Here is a 19907-nt window from a genome sequence, read left to right on the forward strand (position 1 = left end):
AGGGATGGAATTGGTGGCTAGGGAATGGAGTTTGTGCGGGGACCGATGACAATGGCTCCGGTCTTTCCAGTATTTAATTGGAGGAAATTTCTGCTTTTCCAATACTGGATGTTGGACAAGAAGTGTGACAAATCAGAGGCAGTGGAAGGAATGAGAGGTGGTGGTGGTGAGGCAGAACTGGGTGTTGTCAACTTACGTGTGGAACCTGTCGTCTTTTCGGATGATGTCGCAGAGGGATAGCATGTAGATGAGAAATAGGGGGCCAAGGATAGATCCTTGGGGATCTCCCAAGATAATAGAGCAGGAAGAGAAGCCATTGCAGGTGATTCTCTAAGACTGTATAGATAGGATGGAGCCAGGCGAGAGCAGCCCCACCTAGCTGGACAACGGAGAGGCGTTGGAGGAGGATGGTGTGGTCAACCGTGTCAAAGGCTGCAGACATGTCGAAAAGGATGAGGAGGGAAAGTTTACCACGGTCCTAGGATGTCATTTGTGACTTTGATAGGGGCCATTTCACTGCTGTAGCAGGGGTGGAAACCTGATTGAAGGGGTTCAAACATGGAGTTGCGGTTAGATGGACACAGATTTGGGAGGTGACAACACGCTTGAAGGAAGAAAAGCTATCTGATATTTGAATATAATTTCTCCAAGCATTTGCACGATTCTTATTGCAGGATATTGCAACAGTCTATGTTGTCACTAATTCCCTTGGTTCTAACTTTACTCTGTGCCATGTATTGCATATATTGCAATATATCAATGATGTCCTTGCTGTCAGATGAATGATTACTGTGATATCTTCTTGGGTTCCGGCTGTATGGTAGAAGCGCCCAAGACAAATGACGTGAAGATCTGGTGCTGTCAGTTTCTGTAGCCACATTCTTATCAGTGAATAAGAGTAGCATTAATAATGGTGGCGTTATAGTCATTTCCAGAGAAGGATGACTGAGTCTCCAGTTTTCAGATGACCACCTTCTTTGGTGGCTAAATTCTATCTGGACCTACAATATACCAATATATTGTATCCCAATATACAAGCCCTTTGAAACAGTCTACAAGTAATTACAAACACTGGGTTGATTTTCTGCCTAAGAGCATATGGGTGTTCATATTATAGCAGCAATGTGCAAGAATCCGATGCCAGATGTGCTTTGGTGAATATCTGTTGAGAAAATAAATCTATATGCTCTGGAAACCTGAGAAAAAGCAATTATATATAAATATATTCTGGGCGTTTTAGAAAATTTTTGTAAACTTGTTCTGAACTTGCCTCCAGTTCTCTTCACAATGAATAGTATTTTTTTGGAGATGAGAATGGACAACAATATCATTTGTGCTAAGCTCTCTGTTGCTATGGTGTATGACATTCCAGTGAAACTGCCACCATTAATACTCATTCATTTTCTGTCTGAGTCAACCAAATGCTGAATTCTTGGTTGATCCAGTTCCTATTTTTCCTATTCAGGCAGATAGGCTTGATCTGTTTCATCTAGTCTCTTGCCTGGAGACTGTGAACTAGGGAAGAGGGAATCTTGGATAGAGAGCACTGTGCAACAAAGGAATAACGGCATACATCCAGCATGGCAAAGCATCAGTACAAACTTTTGAGAACAGTTCAGACATCATTTGGGTACCTATTGTGACTAGAGACTATAAGAAAACAGTCAACATTCACTGTGCATGGAGACAGTTTGATGGGATGGAGCTGAGTAGTATTGGAATGAGTTATCAACAGAGATTTGGGCTAACATGCTAAGCCTACAAATCTTTGTACTGGGCTGCCCCACTTTTATATTATGGTGTTAGTGAAACGAGACATTTGAGCAATCTTTTAATTATAGACTGAAAAGATTTCCTCATATTTCTGACCACAATCATGACTACACTTTTAGTGCAGCTCAAATTGCCTGTTTATTTGTAGTGTTGTGCTCTGGATACTTACTAGCTTTTGAAGATTTCTGATCTTCCTTCAAATGACCAAGGATGAAGGACCTGTTATCTGTTGAACAGTGTATTATGCGCTCCATGCATTTGTCCCAAGAGCAGTTTCATGGCATATTATCAGCTGCATTTTCAAGTGCCTAATTAACGCCTGCAAACCATGTGATATTTTTGGCCCAAGTTTGAGATAATTCTTGGTATTTTCCAGAGCCAGGAGCAAGACTTATAAATGATTGTACTATGGGTTTATAAAGGACTCTTGATAGAGATCTTATTGTGGTTGGAAGCAAACTGGATCATCTATACAGTCGCAACCAGAGAATCACCTGCAATGGCTTCTCTTCCCGCTCCCGCATCATTACCTCTGGAGTCCCCCAAGAATCTATCCTTGGCCCCCTCATTTCTTATCTACATGTTACCCCTCGGCGACATCATCCAAAAACACAACATCAGGTTCCACATGTATGCTGACGACACCCAGCTCTACCTCACCACCACCTCTCTCGATCCCTCCACTGCCTCTGATTTGTCATGCTTCTTGTCCAACATCCAGTATTGGATGAGCAGAAATTTCCTCCAACTAAACGTTAGGAAGACCGAAGCCATTGTCTTCAGTCCCCACCACAAACTCAGTTTACTGGCCATTGTGAGGCTGAACAGATCGTTCATAACCTTGGCATCCTATTTGAGCTTGAGCTTGAGCTGAGCTTCCGACCCCATACCCTCTCCATCACCAAGACTGCCTACTTCCACCAGTGCCCTGGCCTCTGCTCATGTGCTGCTGAAACCCTCATCCATGCCTTTGTTACCGTTAGATTTGACTATTCCAACGCTCTCCTGGCCGGCCTTACACGTTGCACCCTCCATAAACTTGAGCTCATCCACAACTCTGCTGCCCTACCCCGCACCAAGTCCCATTCACCCATCGCCCCAGTGCTCGCTGACCTACATTGGCAATGCCTCGATTTTAAAATTCTCATCTTTTTCAAATCCCTCCATGGCCTCGCCCCTTCCTAAATCTGTAACCTCTTCCAGCCCTAAAATCCTCCGCGATCTCTGTGCTTCTCTAATTCTGGTCTCTTGCGTATCCCCGATTTTTATCGCTCCACCATTGGCAGCCGTGCCATTAGCTGCCTAGGCCCTAAGCTCTGGAATTCCCTCCCTAAACCTCTCTGCCTCTCTATCTCTCTCTCCTCCTTTAAGGCGCTCCTTAAAACCTATCTCTTCGCCTGTCCTACTATCTCCTTATGTGGCTCAGTGTCAAATTTTGTTTGATACAGCTCCTGTGAAGCGGCTTGGGACATTTAACTACGTTAAAGGTGCAATATAAATTCAAGTTGTTGTCATGGTGCTGGTCCAGACCGTGAAACGTTCTAGGCTTTTTACCATCCTCCAGCACTATGCCCAGTGGTCAAAGTCAAGATATTGACTTGGCATAACGGTCAACCCTTTTGCTCAAATATACTACAGCAGCAACCTCAGCTAGAAGGTGGGAGGGGGTTCAACATTCTTCTATCCACAATGGACAGAATCTTAAGCAGTTTAGAAATGCTGAATATCCTATGGTATTACATCTTTTTAAAAAAAAGTTGTTTTGTTAGTCTAATGTCATTCAGATGGCAGTGGTGTCAGTTCCATCTCCGTTTGGAATGAAGATAATTGCATGTACTAATATAAAAGGAACTTATTCAAGATGGTTACAGTTATCCTAGTGATGGACACAACAAAGTGGTTTTGTCCTTCATATTCAATACTTGTCTTCTTATTTCTATTGAACCATGGCTGACTATTTTCTGTGCTTTCCTATCAGGAATGAATGTTAATAGTATTTAAATTTGTTAGCTATCCAGCAACTTACAAAATGCGTATGGTAACACAGTGGTTATGTTACTGGCCTATATGTGTCTCCTGCCCCATACCAATGTGACTCTTAACTGTCGTCTGAAGTGGCCAATAAGCCACTCAGTTGTATCAAACTGCTCAGCAGTTCAAGAAGGTGGCCCACCACCACCTCAGGACAACTAGGGATGGGCAATAAATGTTGGCCTTGCCAGCGATGCCCAGATCCCAAGAATGAATTAATAAAAATAGTGCTTTTTATGTCGCAAAACATTCGTAGTAGGAAGGAGGAGAGAAGCTGGGACAATAAGTGAAAACACACAGATAAATTTTGAGTAAGCTTTTCAAAGAGTCAAAAAAAATCAGGGAAATAGCTAGAAAGCTCTGCCAGCAATGGTGGATTGGGGAGACACGCACAGTAGGCAAGAGTTTGAAGAGTGGATTCTATGTTTAGAGTGCTCATAATGTGTGTGCCTGTAGAGGCAACCAATCTAAAGTTAACTTGAGGGATTTGTATTTACCCCTACTTGGATGATTTGCTTTTGTAATGCTGGCTGACGAGAGCATTCTCATAAATTTCATTTAATCTGTTTCAATGCATGGGGCCTGTTTATCGTCTGCCAATATTTCCTTGTACCAAAATGAGATTGAGTTTATAGAGGGGATCAGTAAAGGATATGAGGAATTCAGCAAACTGTAACCCAAACTAGCAGTGTGAAGCAAGAGCTTTCTGCAGGTGTTTTGTCTTCTAGCAGTTGGGTTTTGTGGGGATTCAAAGGTCTCTTAAAATGTGATTTCTATCTTTCTTCATAGATATAAACACCTGTTTAAGGACAGCAAAGCAAAAGAGCAAGAAAACTGTACATTCTTTTAATCGCACATAAATGTAAACTGGGATCATATCATATGTCAGTGAATGCATACTTTGACAAAAAATGTTTCTATCTTCACTGCTCCCTGAACAAGAGAATAAGCAGGTGATTTTTCCCAGTAATTCTTTGTTCTTGAATTGGTGGTTAGGGGGTGTGCAAGAACGTTCTGACTGGCTTCCAGTGTCTTTAGATTCTTCTTCCCTGAAAGAAAGTGAGCCCTTTTGTCATGTTCGAACTGGAATCAGAGCACACTTTTTCATGGACTTCCTGACTCCAGTTCCTGATAAAGAGCAATGCTGAGTGAAAATATAAATAAGGGAGAGTGGGTGGGGGTTATAGCACCTGCACTACTAGGTACAAATGCCTTTACAGTCTCTGTACTCTGTCACCTGACCTTTCCCCTGAACTGTTTTTTAATAGTTCTTGCATTGTAAACACAGTATCTGAATGTTCTGTAGTCAAATACGTTTGTGTACTTTGTCTCAAGGGCCTACACCAGATTCCCAAAGAGTGAAGTGAAACTACAAGACGGTAATGAGGTCCCCTAATGGGTAAAGGCACCACCTGATGTAAAAAGCCATGCAGACCAGAATGTTGTAGGTTTGATTCTTGATCTGTGCTGAGTTAGCTAAGGTGGCAACTGGTGTGATAAAATGAACTAAGGTGGGGAAAAATTGGCTGCGTTCCCTTGTATTGTAATCCCGCGCCCCTTCGAAATAGTGCCATGCGATCCTTTATGTCCACCTGAGCAGACAGGTGAGGCTTCGGTTTAATGTCTCATCTGAAAGACGGCACCTCCAACACTGCTGCAATCCCCAAGTACTGCATTGGAGTGTCAGCCTAGATTTGTACTCAAGGCTCTGGAGTGGGGTTTGAAGCCACAATCCTCTGACTCAGAGGCAAGAGTGCTACCAACTGAGCCACAGCCACCTTCCCCTGGTCCAGCCACTTAGGATCATTACAGTTGATACTCGCACATAGAAATACATAGAAGTTATAACACAGAAACAGGACATTCGGCCCAAGTCGTTCGTGTTGGCCTTTATGGTCCATGTGAGCAAATAGTTCTAATCACATTTATCTACCCTGTTTCCATAACCCTTCAGCCCCTTTTGCTTTAAGAAGAGTGGCCACTTGGATGAGGTACTGAAGAGCTGCCATCAACCTGTATGAGTTGAGGCCTTCAGGAGAAGAGGGGAGAAAATTGGGTTGGGGGGGAAAAGGCTGCAATAAAGTATGTATACACTGTGTAAAATGTTTCACCTGACTGGAGTTCCTGCCTTAAAACTAACATCTGGAGTTTGGCTCGTGAGGTGAGTATGATATGAGAACCAGGAGGCATTATTTTGGTTTGCAACAAAGGATGGTTAATTAAATGCTTTAGTTGATTTCCCAGTTTGTGGAATAGTTTGCTTCAGGAGTATAACTCAGTGGGTAACCAGTCAAAGTCTACCTAATTAGCAATTCCAGTGTGTAGTGACACTATAACTGTTTAGTTGGTACATTATCTTTAAATGGGATCTTTTAAAGGGATGTGCCAGTTAATGGCATACTCAATTTTATAATTGACAAAATTTAATGTTAATGGATTAATACGTGCAACCTATCTGGAATTTACATATTACAGTCCTTACATTTGACCCAGCTGTTCAGATAATGTCTTGAGACTATTGGTACAGTTTTAATATTGCACTTCAACTTTAAAGACTAAAATGTACTGTACAACTGTGCAATTCGCTTGTTTTTTGGGTTGCAGAAAGAGATATCCAAATGAATAGGAACTGATATAACATGTCAGCAATTTATTGTGAATAAGTTTGAATGTAAATTAATCTAGTACCAAGGACAGTATCATTTTATGGTGGGTAAATTATTTCAAAAGTCTAAACAATACATGATTGTACAAGTATCAGAGTTTGGACGACTCTCTGGTTACAAACTAAACTAAAACAGTAGGCATGTCGCCCACAGGATATTCCCACACAGATATGGGAATGCTATGCCTTTGCATGGTCAGGGGCTGACTTCAGATACCATGGCATTCATATACTGATACTTGCCACCTGTATAAAAGGAATTCTCTTTCTCTCCCTCTCCCACCCACCACCAGCATATACTCTGAACTAATCCGATGGAACAACCTGCCCATATCACTCTTTTGTGTAGTATGAATACAGTAAAGATGAACATTTTCCTCTGCCTATTTCAGATGCAGCCTGTCAGTCAGTCCTGACTATTCCGTGATCTGAACATTGCCCGCGTTCTTCTGGGTGGGCAAAAAGGCTGCGAATATGCCTCTAAAGCCTTCACCTTCCAATACAAGAAGGAGGACTCCTTATCTCCCAAATTTCAGATGCTATTAATGGGCAGCTCAGATCCAAGTGATATGGTACATAACCCATGGCTGGGAATGGAACCTGGACCTCCCTGCCAACCCTCCTACATTGCCTACCATTCATATATCCTCAGAAAAAACTAGTAGAGAGCCAGAATCACCCCACTGTTACTATAACACTGAGCCTGAAGCTAGGTCTGTGGCTTCTTGAAAGTTCCCATTTGGGCTCCTGGAAGGGCTTAGGCCAGAACGGAACCCTTCTTCACATATTCTGGAGTGCCTCCTCTTCCGGCCATTCTGAGCATGACCAGCTGCGTAATCCCAGAGGACCCAGCTAAAGGGCCCTCCACAACATGAAGGTTGGCACCACTCAGTACTAGTTGCAAGAAGATGTGCCCCCTCATTTGTGGCAGAATGCTGCTGGAACATGTGGGTCATCTTGCCAATCAGAATGAGAACTTTTGGTCTCTGACTGGAACTGGAAAATTACCAAACAGCCTGGGGTCCATTCTTGGAGACTCACTGAACACAAACTGCTCCCTCAGTGCAGCAACTCACCCATTAGCCATGAGGGGCACCAATCCCCCTAGCCATGAGGGGCATGTGGAGTCAGGAGACAGGTAGCAGAATGGATTCCTGATTAACAAGGGAGTCAATGATTATAATAGGTAGACGGGAAAGTAGGGTTGAGGTCGCAATCAGATCAGCCATGATCTTATCAAATGGCAGAGCAGGCTCAAGGGGCCAAATTGCCTACTCCTGCTCTTAATTTGTATGTTTGTATAGCAGGTTAGTTACAAAACAGAAAACAGAGATGTGGTTAAGAGTAGCTACTCAAACTGGCAAAAGGTGGGAAGTGGTGTTCCACAGGAATTGGTGCTGGGATCACTGTTCTTCACAATTTACATTAATGATTTGGATTCAGGAATTGGAAGTACAATTTCAGAATTTGCAGACGACACCAAATTGGGTGTAGTTAATACAAAGGAAGAATGCATCAAAATGCAAGAGGACATTAATAAACTTACAGAATGGGCGTGTAATTGGCAAATGAATTTCAGTATCGATAAGTGTGAGGTGGTGCATTTTGGTAGGAAGAATAAGAGGGCCACATACTGCTTGGATAATAGTCTAAACAGGATAGAGGAACAAAGGGATCTAGGGAAAAGATACACAAATCACTAAAGTAGCGTCACAGGTTAATAAGGCCATAAAAAAGACAAGTCAAGCACTAGGGTTCATTTCTAGAGGAATAGAATTGAAAAGCAAAGAAGTTATGTTAAATTTGTATAGAACCTTAGTTAGACCACACTTGGAGTATTGTATAGAGTTCTGGTCTCCATAGTTTAGAAAGGATATAGAGGCATTGGAGAGGATGCAAAAAAGATTCACAAGGATGATACCAGAACTGAGAAGATATCCTTATCAGGAAGGCTGAACAGCTTGGGGCTCTTTTCTCTAGAAAAGAGAAGGCTGAGGGGTGACTTGATAGAGGTCTTTAAGATTTTGATAGGGTAGGCCTAGAGAAAATGTTTCCACTTGTGGGGGAGTCCAAAACTAGAGGTCTTAAAAAAAAAGTTGCTAATAAATCCAATCCGGAATTCAAGAGGAGAATCTTTACCTAAAGAATATGGAATACACTATCACAAGGAGTAGTTAAGGCAAATAGCATAGATGCATTTAAGGGGAAGCTAGATAAGCACATGAGGGAGAAAGGAATAGCAGGGTATGCTGATGGGGTTAGATGAAGTAGGGAGGGAGGAGGCTCATATAAACGCTGGCATAGACCAGTTGGGCTGAATGGCCTGTTTCTGTGCTAAAGTTTTGATGTAACCCCATCCAACCTGGCTGCTAGTAGGTAGGACTCCTCTCTACTGTCCCCAGCTCTATCTAACCTCAAACCAGGGCCAGACAAGCTGCACAGGTCACCCAACCTTCATTGTTCTGAGTGCAGGAAGCCTAGTGGCAATAGGCTCTTCCTACAGGCCCCGTGCAGCAGGATTTGCAATGATTTCAGAAACTGTGGGGATGTGTACACTCAAAGTATGTGCGATTGTAGACCTAAATATATAATATCACAAAATTTCTATATGAATGTATCCTCAATCATACAATGGCACAAGATATGTATTCATATTGTAACAGAGTGAGAGTTGTATCTGAGATAAGAGGTTGTTAACATTAATTGCCTTTAACAACTCCCAGCCTGGAAGAATAAAAGGCTGGGAAATGGTTCAGTTGGGTGGGGGTGGGGGGGGGGGGGGAGAGTTCGGAGAGGAAGGGACTGAGGGAGAGTTCGATGAGAGAGAAACTGAGAGGGATAAGTGGTAGGCTGAAAAGTAATACCTATCCCTGTCTGGTGTGTTGTATAATGTAAAGACTGAACGTGGGTGAATGAACCACATGAGTTTGGATACCACAGTCTGCGTGCCTAATTGCCCACTGGTAACTAGGCCAGTGTCAACTTGTTACATATGGTGTCAGAAGTGGGATTGGGTCTCCCTGATGAAAAAGGATGTGGACAAGAAACTGAGGTGCCAGCAAAGTAAAGAGCGGGCGGCCAACAAGCTTTTCCCAATCTCCACTTGAAGTTGGAGACCCTCGAGCAAATCCTGAGGGTGAAAGAGGACACCCTGCTCAGTTTTGAGAGAGAGATGGAAGCTGAAAGAGAGAGCAAATTGCTCAAGGAAGAGTCGGAAAGGCTTTGCAATAAGAAGCCTTCTGTTGTCAGGCAGTACAAGACATTGAAGGTTGAGAAGGAGGCTGAACTAGAGATGCTCACTAAATGGATTCAGGCTTTGGAAAATAATCAGTCAGGCCTTGAAGAGAGAGAGAGAGAGAGGAATGAGCTGGAGCAGAAGCTGCAAGAGTTGGACGCACAGGTTGCGGAGCTGACCTCCCAAATTCAGAGGCTCTAGTCCGTCTGTGCAACCGACAAGAAGACCCATGTTGAAGAGGTTGTAGCTCTTCAAATGAAGCAAGAGGCGACTGTAGATCAAAGGAAGCAATTCATCGATGAACAGGTAGAAAGATCTTCAAATTTGCAGTGATCTTTTTGACGCACTGACGATAGTCAAGGAAATTGAAGGCAACTTGGAAGAGTACAGGAACAAGTTGGCAGGTCTCGACGAGAGTCCTCAGAACAATAAGACCTCCCAGGAGCAACTCGCTTCCTTGTAGGGGACTAGCGGAGGGCTGGAAAACGAGAAGAGGCTCCATAAGGAGGTTGCATTTTGGAACTTTTTGGTTGCTTGACAGAGAGGTTCAGAGGTACAAGACCATCTCTGGCTTGGAGGAGGACCGAGAAATGGCCCAGGCTGAGCCCGGGCAAGAGAAATGGGCTTGAGGGTTGGACAAGTCAGTTGAAGGCTGAGGATTGGGAAAAGCCAAAGGCTACATGTAAGCAGCCTGATGAAGTTATTCAAGCAAGTGGCATGGAAAAGGTTCATACAGAATGTGAGGAGACCATGGAAGCCACTCCTATATGAGGGAGCAGAACAAGTTGCTGGATGCAGAGAGACCATCAAAATCACTCCAGCAGTGGGAGTGAATGAGGTGTTATACGTTGTGAAGAGACTATTGAAGTCAGTCCAGTGGAGATGACAGTAGAAGAAAGTTAAGTCTATGCATGAAGGCAAAGGCGATCTTGAAATTACAAAGCAGGAAGAGATTGAAAGAATTGAAGAGGATGTACAAAAGATGACAACCAACAATGATAAAGTAGCACAGGAGCAGTTCACTAGAGTTGAGCTTGTGCAACAGATGGTTGAAACCAAAAAGCATGGGGACGCTGTTGCTGAAAATTTGGAAGCTGAAATGACAGGGGCAGCATCTGAAGAGATCACTAAAACCCTTGAAAGAACTGATGAGCAGAGTACGCAGGGACAAGTAGTTGAAACTTTGATTCCTGCAACTGAAATTATAGAGCAAGAGCCAAATATTGAAGGACTATGCAAAAAAAATAAATTGGAACCACCATAACTGAGGTAAAGAAGGTGAAACAGAAATGGTTGAGGCTGTTTGAGATGACAAACTTGAGGTCATGTAATCGGCACAGCTTGAGAGAATCAAAGAGGAAACCCAAATAAAGTCAGACAAGAAACTGATGTGGCTGTACCTGAACAGTGTAAAGACACAGAAAGGGCTGATGAGGCTCGAGGAGGATACTGTGGAGATAGCTAATGAAGCAGCTGATAAACCCGTAATCAAGTTGGAGTCTCCTGGAGATTGGGCCACTAAAACTTTCATTGGAAAGTGCAAAGAAGAATCAGCACCTCAGAAGCTAGATCAGCAGGAAAACCAGAGCAATATGGAGGACGATGCCAAGCGCTCATGGCCGGAAAAAACAATGCAGTCGAGGAGCAGCGGTTGAGAAACCAGTTCGAATCTCTGAAAAACCCGAGGAATGGGTTCCATAGCCACCACCAGAATTTGTTCACGATGTTATAGGATAGAATGCCATTGCGGACAGTGGAGAGTTCGACATCTACAGACATTTGTCAGAGAGTATATAAGGGAAGAATTCAAGGAGGAAAAGTCCAAAGATATAACAGCAACAGAGGTTGTTACGCCGTGGAAAGAGAAACATAAGAAACCTGCTCCACACCAGGAAGTAGGTCAGGTGAATATTCCTTCCCTCAGGTCTATTATTGGTGGGCCTTTGGCTGAGGCTGCTGAGAGGACAATGCTGTATGAGGGCACATGGCTGCCAGCAGTTTTTCGAGTGTGCATTGGAAAAGAGACCAAGTAGACTGAGCTTGGAGAGGGCAAAAATGAAGAAGGGTCCAATACACCAGCAGGGTTTCCATTCTCTGGATATGATGAGGTCAAAGAAGAGAGAGAGAATAAGGAGCAGTGGATAGCAGTAGGAACCGATACAGTCTGCATAGTTGACCAAGTCATGGTTGGAGGCCTAACTAAGTCTGAAGCTCCACCTCAAATTGGAGCACCAAGCGCTGAGCAAACTTGTACAGTGGAACGTGAATATGGGCGGCAAGAACTGGGTGAAATGATTGGGAAGGCAACAATTGAGCATGGAGCCGGGGGCAACACATGGGAAGGCAGTTGCCCTCTCTCGAAGGCCGCGTCTTACGATAGAAATCACTTGAGCCTCTAGCTCTTTGCTGATGGGGGATATGTAACAAACTGAACGTGGGTGAATAAACTCATTAGTTTGGATACCATAGTCTGCGTGTCTAATTGCCCATTGGGTCCTAGGCCGGTGTCAACTTGTTACACTATATAATAGCTTCATTAAATAATATATATAATGAATGTACTCGCATGTATAATCATCTAAAATGTGTTAATGTAAATATGTATATAAGAACATAAGAACATAAGAAATAGGAGCAAGAGTAGGCCAATCGGCCCCTCGAGCCTGCTCCGCCATTCAATAAGATCATGGCTGATCTGATCCTAACCTCAAATCTAAATTCATGTCCAATTTCCTGCCCGCTCCCCGTAACCCCTAATTCCCTTTACTTCTAGGAAACTGTCTATTTCTGTTTTAAATTTATGCCCCTTAGTTCTAGTTTCACCCATCCTTGGGAACATCCTTACTGCATCCACCCGATCAAGCCCCTTCACAATCTTATATGTTTCAGTAAGATCGCCTCTCATTCTTCTGAACTCCAATGAATAGAGTCCCAATCTACTCAACCTCTCCTCATATGTCCGCCCCCTCATCCCCGGGATTAACCGAGTGAACCTTCTTTGTACTGCCTCGAGAGCAAGTATGTCTTTTCTTAAGTATGGACACCAAAACTGTATGCAGTATTCCAGGTGCGGTCTCACCAATACCTTATATAACTGCAGCAATACCTCCCTGTTTTTATATTCTATCCCCCTAGCAATAAAAGCCAACATTCCGTTGGCCTTCTTGATCACCTGCTGCACCTGCATACTAACTTTTTGATTTTCTTGCACTAGGACCCCCAGATCCCTTTGTAGTGCAGTACTTTCCAGTTTCTCGCCATTAAGATAATAGCTTGCTCTCTGATTTTTCCTGCCAAAGTGCATAACCTCACATTTTCCAATATTGTATTGCATCTGCCAAATCTCCGCCCACTCACCCAGCCTGTCTATATCCCCTTGTAGGTTTTTTATGTCCTCCTCACTCTCTACTCTCCCTCCCATCTTTGTATCATCATCAAACTTTGATATGTTACACTCTGTCCCCTCCTCCAAATCGTTAATATAGATTGTAAAGAGTTGGGGACCCAGCACCAACCCCTGCGGAACACCGAGAATGAACCATTTATCCCAACTCTCTGCTTCCTGTTAGATAACCAATCCTCCACCCATGCCAGAATATTACCCCCAGTCCAGTGATTCTTTATCTTGAGCATATGGGTGTAGGTTCATAATATACATGCATGAATGTATCATACACAGCTTGATAAAATAATTGTATGAACGTTACATGTATAGTAGCTTCATAAAATATGAATGTACATTCTTGAGAACTCAAAATAGTTGAAATTAAAAACATTGTAACTGATGAGTACAAGCAGATATAAAAGTCAGAAATGAACAGTACCTTGGAATAAACAAACTATCAGTAGAATAGTGCATCAGTTCTGTTCTTTTACATCAAGGAAGTCTTTCATAATTTACTTGCACTTAATTTCACTGGTGGGTTACAGAACCATTTTTAACATTGTCAGGAGTGCAGTATTCTGTATTTATTGCAGTTATACAGTTACTGACCAACCTGTCTCTAAATCTACTTGAGTACATCAGGTAACAGACAAATTGAATTTGAATTACATTTATGGAATTGAGTTATAGTACAGAGGTCTTAATGTAAAATTGTTCTTTTGGATCTCCAAAGAAAAGTACAAGTAATGAAGTCAGTGCAGCTTTTAAAAGCCAGTTAGACTTAAAGCACAGATTGCCTTGTGCTTCAGCTACTAATGTAAATTATTATTGTCCCTGACTTTTTGTTTGGGGAGGGAGGTCAGGGAAGGAATAACAAAAGCGTGTTGGTGACACAATTTCTTCTTCAGAGTGGTCTTCCATGCACACATTGTAGGCAAAACCTGATATCCTTGGACAAATTACAAATTTTAAAAATTCATCAGCACACTGTCTGTTTCCAAAACAAATCACCACTGATGGTAAGCTCCCCCAGGAGCGCATTGTTGTCACTGGGATTTCAGTGAAGTATAAATTGTGGCTACATGTGTGAAAAACAGCTAGCAGTAGAATTATAGGTTATGTCCTTCCAAACTTTGGTTATCTCTGGAAAGGGCATTGAGCCACATAACATTCATGTGAGCTACCTGTGCCTACAGTTCTGGGACTGGTATTAGTAGGAACAAGTTAAAAGTATCACAAAAAAAGGTATGTCCATAACATAAAAGCATATTGGCTTAACTGCAGCGTTTTCTCCCCCACCTCCCCATAGCATATAGGCATCAATTTGCTAAGTAAGCTTATTAACAGAATTTTTTTCATTTGTTCTTGGGATGTGGGTGATGCTGGCAAAGCTGCATTTATTGTCCATCCCTAGCTGCTCTGCGAAGGTGGTGATGGACCGTCTCCTTGAACCACTGCAGTCCTTGTGCTGATGGTGCTCCCATGATGGTGTTCGGTAGGGAATTCCAGAATTTTGTCCCATTAAAAGCAGTGGCATTGTCTGTCCAAGTCAGGATGGTGTGTGACTTGGAGGTGATGGTGTTCCCACGACATTGCTGCTGCTGTCTTTCTTGGTGTAAAGGCTGCGGGGCTGGGAGGAGCTGTCAATGCATGCTGGGTGAGTTGCTGCAGATCACCTTGTAGACCATGCATACTACAGCCACAATGTGCTGATAGTGGAGGGCGTGAATATTGAATTCAGTAGCTGATGTACCAATCAAGCTTTGTCGCTGCTCTGTCCTGGATGGTGTCGAGCTTCTTAAGTGTTGCTACAGCTGTTCCCATCCAGGCGAGTGATGAATGTTCCATCACATTTCTGACTTGAGCCTTGTAGATGGTGGAGAGGCTTTGAGGGATCAGGAGGTGAGTCACTCACCACAAAGTCCGCAGCCTCTGCCCTGTTCTTGTAATGTCCTTTGTGTCAGGCTGGCTGCAGCCACTGGAGAGTTTTTCCCATGGCCCCCATTGACTTTAGATTTGCTAGGCTCCTTGATGTCATAGTTCTTCTCTCTGTTCATTTGGCAATTTTATGCATTCTTCTACCTATTCCTCCGATCTGTTTTTCTCTCATCTTTCCTTCACGCTTTATCCCTTTTGCTTTTCCTTCCTCATCTTGTTTTTTTTTCTCCTTCCCCCTGCTATGCTAGTTTAAACCCTCCCCCACAGCACCAGTTAGTCTCCCAGTGAAGACATTAGTCCCAGACTTCTTCGGATGAACCCTGTCTATCCTGTACAGGTCACTTTTGCCCCAGAATTGGTCCCATTGTCCCAAGGATCTGAACACTTCCCTCCTACACTATCTCTCCAACTACCATTTAATTCTCCCATATTACTATTCCTGTGCTTCTTAGAATGTGACACCAGACGTAATCCTGAGATTATTATTCTGGTGATCCTGCTCTTTATCTCATAATTGCTGAAACTCGCTTTGCAAGGCCACAGTTTTGTTTGCTGCTATTCATTGGTTCCAACATTATCCATCACTTTTGGCTGTTTCCTTCCCCCTTCAAAGTGTGGGAAGAGGGGCGGGGTGTTGTAGGATGGGATGAAGTATTTAGTCATGATGCTCCGGCCATCGTGTTCTGGAGTAGGCTTGTTGGAGCAGCTGGTCTTTTTCAGTCCATCAAATTTGTGTTCGTATAAAGTTTTATGCACCTGCTCCATGATAGCCCTTGCCCTGGCACTTGGGAGCCAACACACCATTTGAGACTCTGTTACAACTAAGAAAGTGTCTGTCTATTCTAGGAGTACAGGTTCATAGCTCCTTGAAAGTGGAGTAACAGGTGGATAGGGTGGTGAAGAAGGCATTCAGCATGCTTGGTTTCATTGGTCAGAACATTGAATACAGGAGTTGGGATGTCTTGTTGAAGTTGTACAAGACATTAGTAAGGCCACACTTGGAATACTGTGTACAGTTCTGGTCACCCTATTATAGAAAGGATATTATTAAACTAAAAAGAGTGCAGAAAAGATTTACTAGGATGCTACCGGGACTTGATGGTTTGACTTATAGGGAGAGGTTGGATAGACTGAGACTTTTTTCCCTGGAGAGTAGGAGGTTTAGGGGTGATCTTATAGAAGTCTATAAAATAATGAGGGGCATAGATAAGGTAGATAGTCAAAATCTTTTCCCAAAGGTAGGGGAGTCTATAACGAGGGGACATAGATTTAAGGTGAGAGGGGAGAGATACAAAAGGGTCCCAGAGGGGCAATTTTTTCACTCAAAGGGTGGTGAGTGTCTGGAACGAGCTGCCAGAGGCAGTAGTAGAGGCGGGTACAATTTTGTCTTTTAAAAAGCATTTGGACAGTTACATGGGTAAGATGGGTATAGAGGGATATGGGCCAAGTGCAGGCAATTGGGACTAGCTTAGTGGTATAAACTGGGCGACATGGACATGTTGGGCCGAAGGGCCTGTTTCCATGTTGTAAACTTCTATGATTCTATAATTTTATCCCTTTGACTGTGGAATTCCTTATTATTACTGCATTTCTGCACTTTAGGCCCCTATCTTTGGCAACCACCTGCTCCACAGCGGTCTTGCTCATTGCCCTCCTCCGAATTGTTGTCTTTATCATAGGCCTTCAGTATTGAATACCAGTTTTTCAATTCATCACTCTCGAGATCCCTACACGTGCTGAAAGGTTTACTTGGATTTCATAAAATGAGGCATTTATGGCACAAGCTGCTTGGACTCTTGTTGGATAGTGTTGACTTGACTCAATTTTACAAGGTGGAGACAGATGAAGTGAATAGTTAAACATTACAACATAGTGTTGAATTACTCTTCGCAGTTGATATGAATCTAAGCAGAAGAATCAACCTGATCAGTCTGCTTCCTGTGCTTTCTGGTACATCTCCATTATATCCAATGGAAGGTAAATTGTTAGTGAACTGTTAGTGGTACTGTTACTAAATTCCAGGTTTCTTCAGTTAATCCCTGTTCAAATGCCAAGGGAGGCAGGGAGGAACTTGCTGTGTGGGAGTAGTCAATGCAGTGATGGACATTTTCGGTGTGTAGGATTTCTAAGTGGGACCTATGTAACCCACATGGTTCCACGGGGTCTGAATTGGATCAGAGAGTCTCTTACCAAAGTCTGAGGTGGGCCAGGATTGTTCCAGGGCTCTGGAATTTGCACTGTTAGTATAAATTCATGTTGGATTCAACAGAATTAGCATGAAAATCTAGCCTTTTGGAGCACTAAATAAAGCTTTGGAGGAGGAAAAAATCTGCCAGGATCATCACTTTGGCTTGTTGACTTGTCGGTTGTCAATCCTGGCTTTAATATAACGTGACATTTGACTAATAACGCAAAGACAAGAAATTAAGTCTCTCAGCATTGTATTTAATGAATTAACTGAACTTCACCTCTAGCTACCATAATACAACTTTGACTGTATAATTTTATGATTAGCATAGTAGAAAGCGGAGGAGGAGAGGAAAAAATTAACATCATCAATATGTGTTGTTCACAGCCTTAATGTGCCTGCATTTACTTTTCAGGTAACGGATAAGGGTCTCTGGGCAGATCTTTTGGAGGAGTTCAACTTTCCAAGAGGTTGCGCCAATGCAGCTTTTGCTTTGAAGCAGTACTACCTGAGGTGAGTAATAATGGGGAAATAAGACTCATCATCCTTCTTGCATATTGGATTCTACTCTCTGCTGACTTGAGTACATGTAAAATTTGTCAGAAGTTAACCAAATGGTAATTTGCTGTGCCATTTTTAAGTTTTGAGGATGAGTTGTTTATCTCTGAATAGAAGCCCATTTGGTGTTTTTAATACTTTCAGGAGCGTGCTATATTTTTTCCAGCCTGTACCTTTTCATTTTCTATATTGTGTGAAAATTTTGGCTTCCTGCATTTTTTTGATTCAGTATCAAAAAAATTAAGTTTTTATGTTGATAATGGACTGCCCGGGGCAGTTGTGCAGTCCTTCCACTACTGACTGCATGTAGATATCATTCAGAACATTGCCATGAAGCACCAGAAACCATTAGTTTCCATTAGTGGTAGAGAGAGGAACAAAAGGGGAGAGATACTTGGATTTTGAGGGCTTTCCTGGCACCATACAAAAAAATAGAAAACTCCTTTGGAGAAAATCTAGCAGATATCCTGCAAGTCGGCATGTGCATTTCACAAACTGCGAAGGAAATTAATTACTGAAGGGGGATTGTGTTGCACCAGAATCTGAGTCTTCTATTAAAGATGGCCGGGGATCTATCTTGATGTTAAGACGTTTTGGCTTGGACAATATACCATCTGTATTTGCAATCGGTCAACTAATTTTGGAGGTAGATAATGGAGACACACTGTTGGTGAACAAAACACCAATGGAAAAATTAACTTTGAAACAAATGTGTGGATGAGAACAAAGACTACAGGGAGGATGGGCATATTGACCACAGCACCGTGGTACAGGAGGCAATTCAAGTGGGAGGAGCAAAAAGGAATGTGGTAGAGTTGGTGATAGTACAGTCGGGGGATAGATACTGTTCTCTGCAGCCGCGACCGGAAGTCCTGAAGGCTGTGTTGCCTGCCTGGTGCCAGGGTTAAGGACATCTCCTCGTGGCTGGAGAAGATCTTTTAGGGGGAGGATCCAGTTGTCATGGCCCACGTAGGAACCAACGACATAGGTAGATCTAGGAATGTGGTTCTGCTGAGGGAGTTTGAAGAGTGAGGGTCCAAATTAAAAAGCAGCACCTCAAAGGTGTAATCTCTGGATTACAACCTGAGCCACGTACAAATAGGGACAAACGGATTACATGGTTAAATGAGTGGCTGAAAGAGTGGCGTGGGAAGCAGGAGTTTGAATTCATGGGGCACGGGCACTGGCACCAGTACTGGGGAAAGAGGGAGCTGTTCCGTTGGGACGGGCTCCATTTAAACCAGGTTGGAACCAGTGTCCTGATGAATCGAACAACTGGGGCGGTAGATAGGGCTTTAACCTAATAGGAGGAGGGGAGGGTACAGGTAAAGGTAAATTTACAAGTCTAAAGAGAAAAGTCAAGGCTGTAGAGCAGAGTAGCGATTTGGATAAAAACAAGCAGAGTGTGTCAGGAAGGGACAGAGTTTAACAAAGGTAATAGGGCACATCAGAGAAAAATAGTAAGTTAATATTAAAGGCACTATATCTGAATGCACAAAGCATTCGTAACAAGATAGATGAATTAATGGCACAAATAGAGATAAATGGGTTTGATCCAATAACCATTACTGAGATGTGATTGCAGGGTGACCAAGGTTGGGAACTAAATATTCCAGAGTACTTGACTTTTAGAAAGTAAAACAAAATGGCAAAGGAGGGGTGGGGGGAGCCCTGATAATAAAGGATGAGATAAAGGCAATAGTGAGAAAGGATCTTAGCTCAGAAAATCAAGTTGTAGAATCAGTGTGGGTGGAGCTAAGAAATAATAAGGGGCAGAAAACTCTAGTGGGAGTAGTTTATAAGCCCCCGAACAGTGGTTATAATGTTGCAGGAAATCAGAGGAGTGTGTAACAAGGGTGTTGCAATAATCGTGGGGGATTTTAATCATCATCTTACAGACTGGGTAAACCAAATTGGCAAAAGTTGTTTGGAGGACAAGTTCATGGAATGCATTCGAGACAGTTTGCTAGAACAATATGTCTAGGAACCAACTAGGGAACAGGCTATTTTAGATCTAGTATTGTGTAATGAGACAGGGTTAACTAGTAATCTTATAGTAATCTGGGGCAGAGTGATCATAATATGATAGAGTTTCATATTGAGTTTGAGAGTGATGTAGTTATGTCCGAAACTG

The 19907-nt window shown here is 42.8% G+C and overlaps 2 protein-coding genes across 3 annotated transcripts in view; one reads left to right on the forward strand and one right to left on the reverse strand.

Annotated features, from left to right (window-relative positions):
• LOC137344365 (AT-rich interactive domain-containing protein 2-like) overlaps positions 1-19907 on the forward strand; it is a 309213-nt gene that overhangs the window by 168842 nt on the left and 120464 nt on the right. The window contains exon 3 of the mRNA XM_068007259.1: positions 17631-17728. Within this exon, the coding sequence (XP_067863360.1) occupies positions 17631-17728 (98 nt within the window). The remainder of the gene's footprint in view (positions 1-17630; positions 17729-19907) is intronic.
• The window catches only part of tmem9 (transmembrane protein 9), a 571911-nt gene that overhangs the window by 106588 nt on the left and 445416 nt on the right, over positions 1-19907 (reverse strand). The gene's annotated exons all lie outside the window — the stretch shown is intronic.

This window comes from Heptranchias perlo, chromosome 27 (assembly GCF_035084215.1).
Source record: "Heptranchias perlo isolate sHepPer1 chromosome 27, sHepPer1.hap1, whole genome shotgun sequence".
Lineage (NCBI taxonomy): Eukaryota > Metazoa > Chordata > Chondrichthyes > Hexanchiformes > Hexanchidae > Heptranchias > Heptranchias perlo.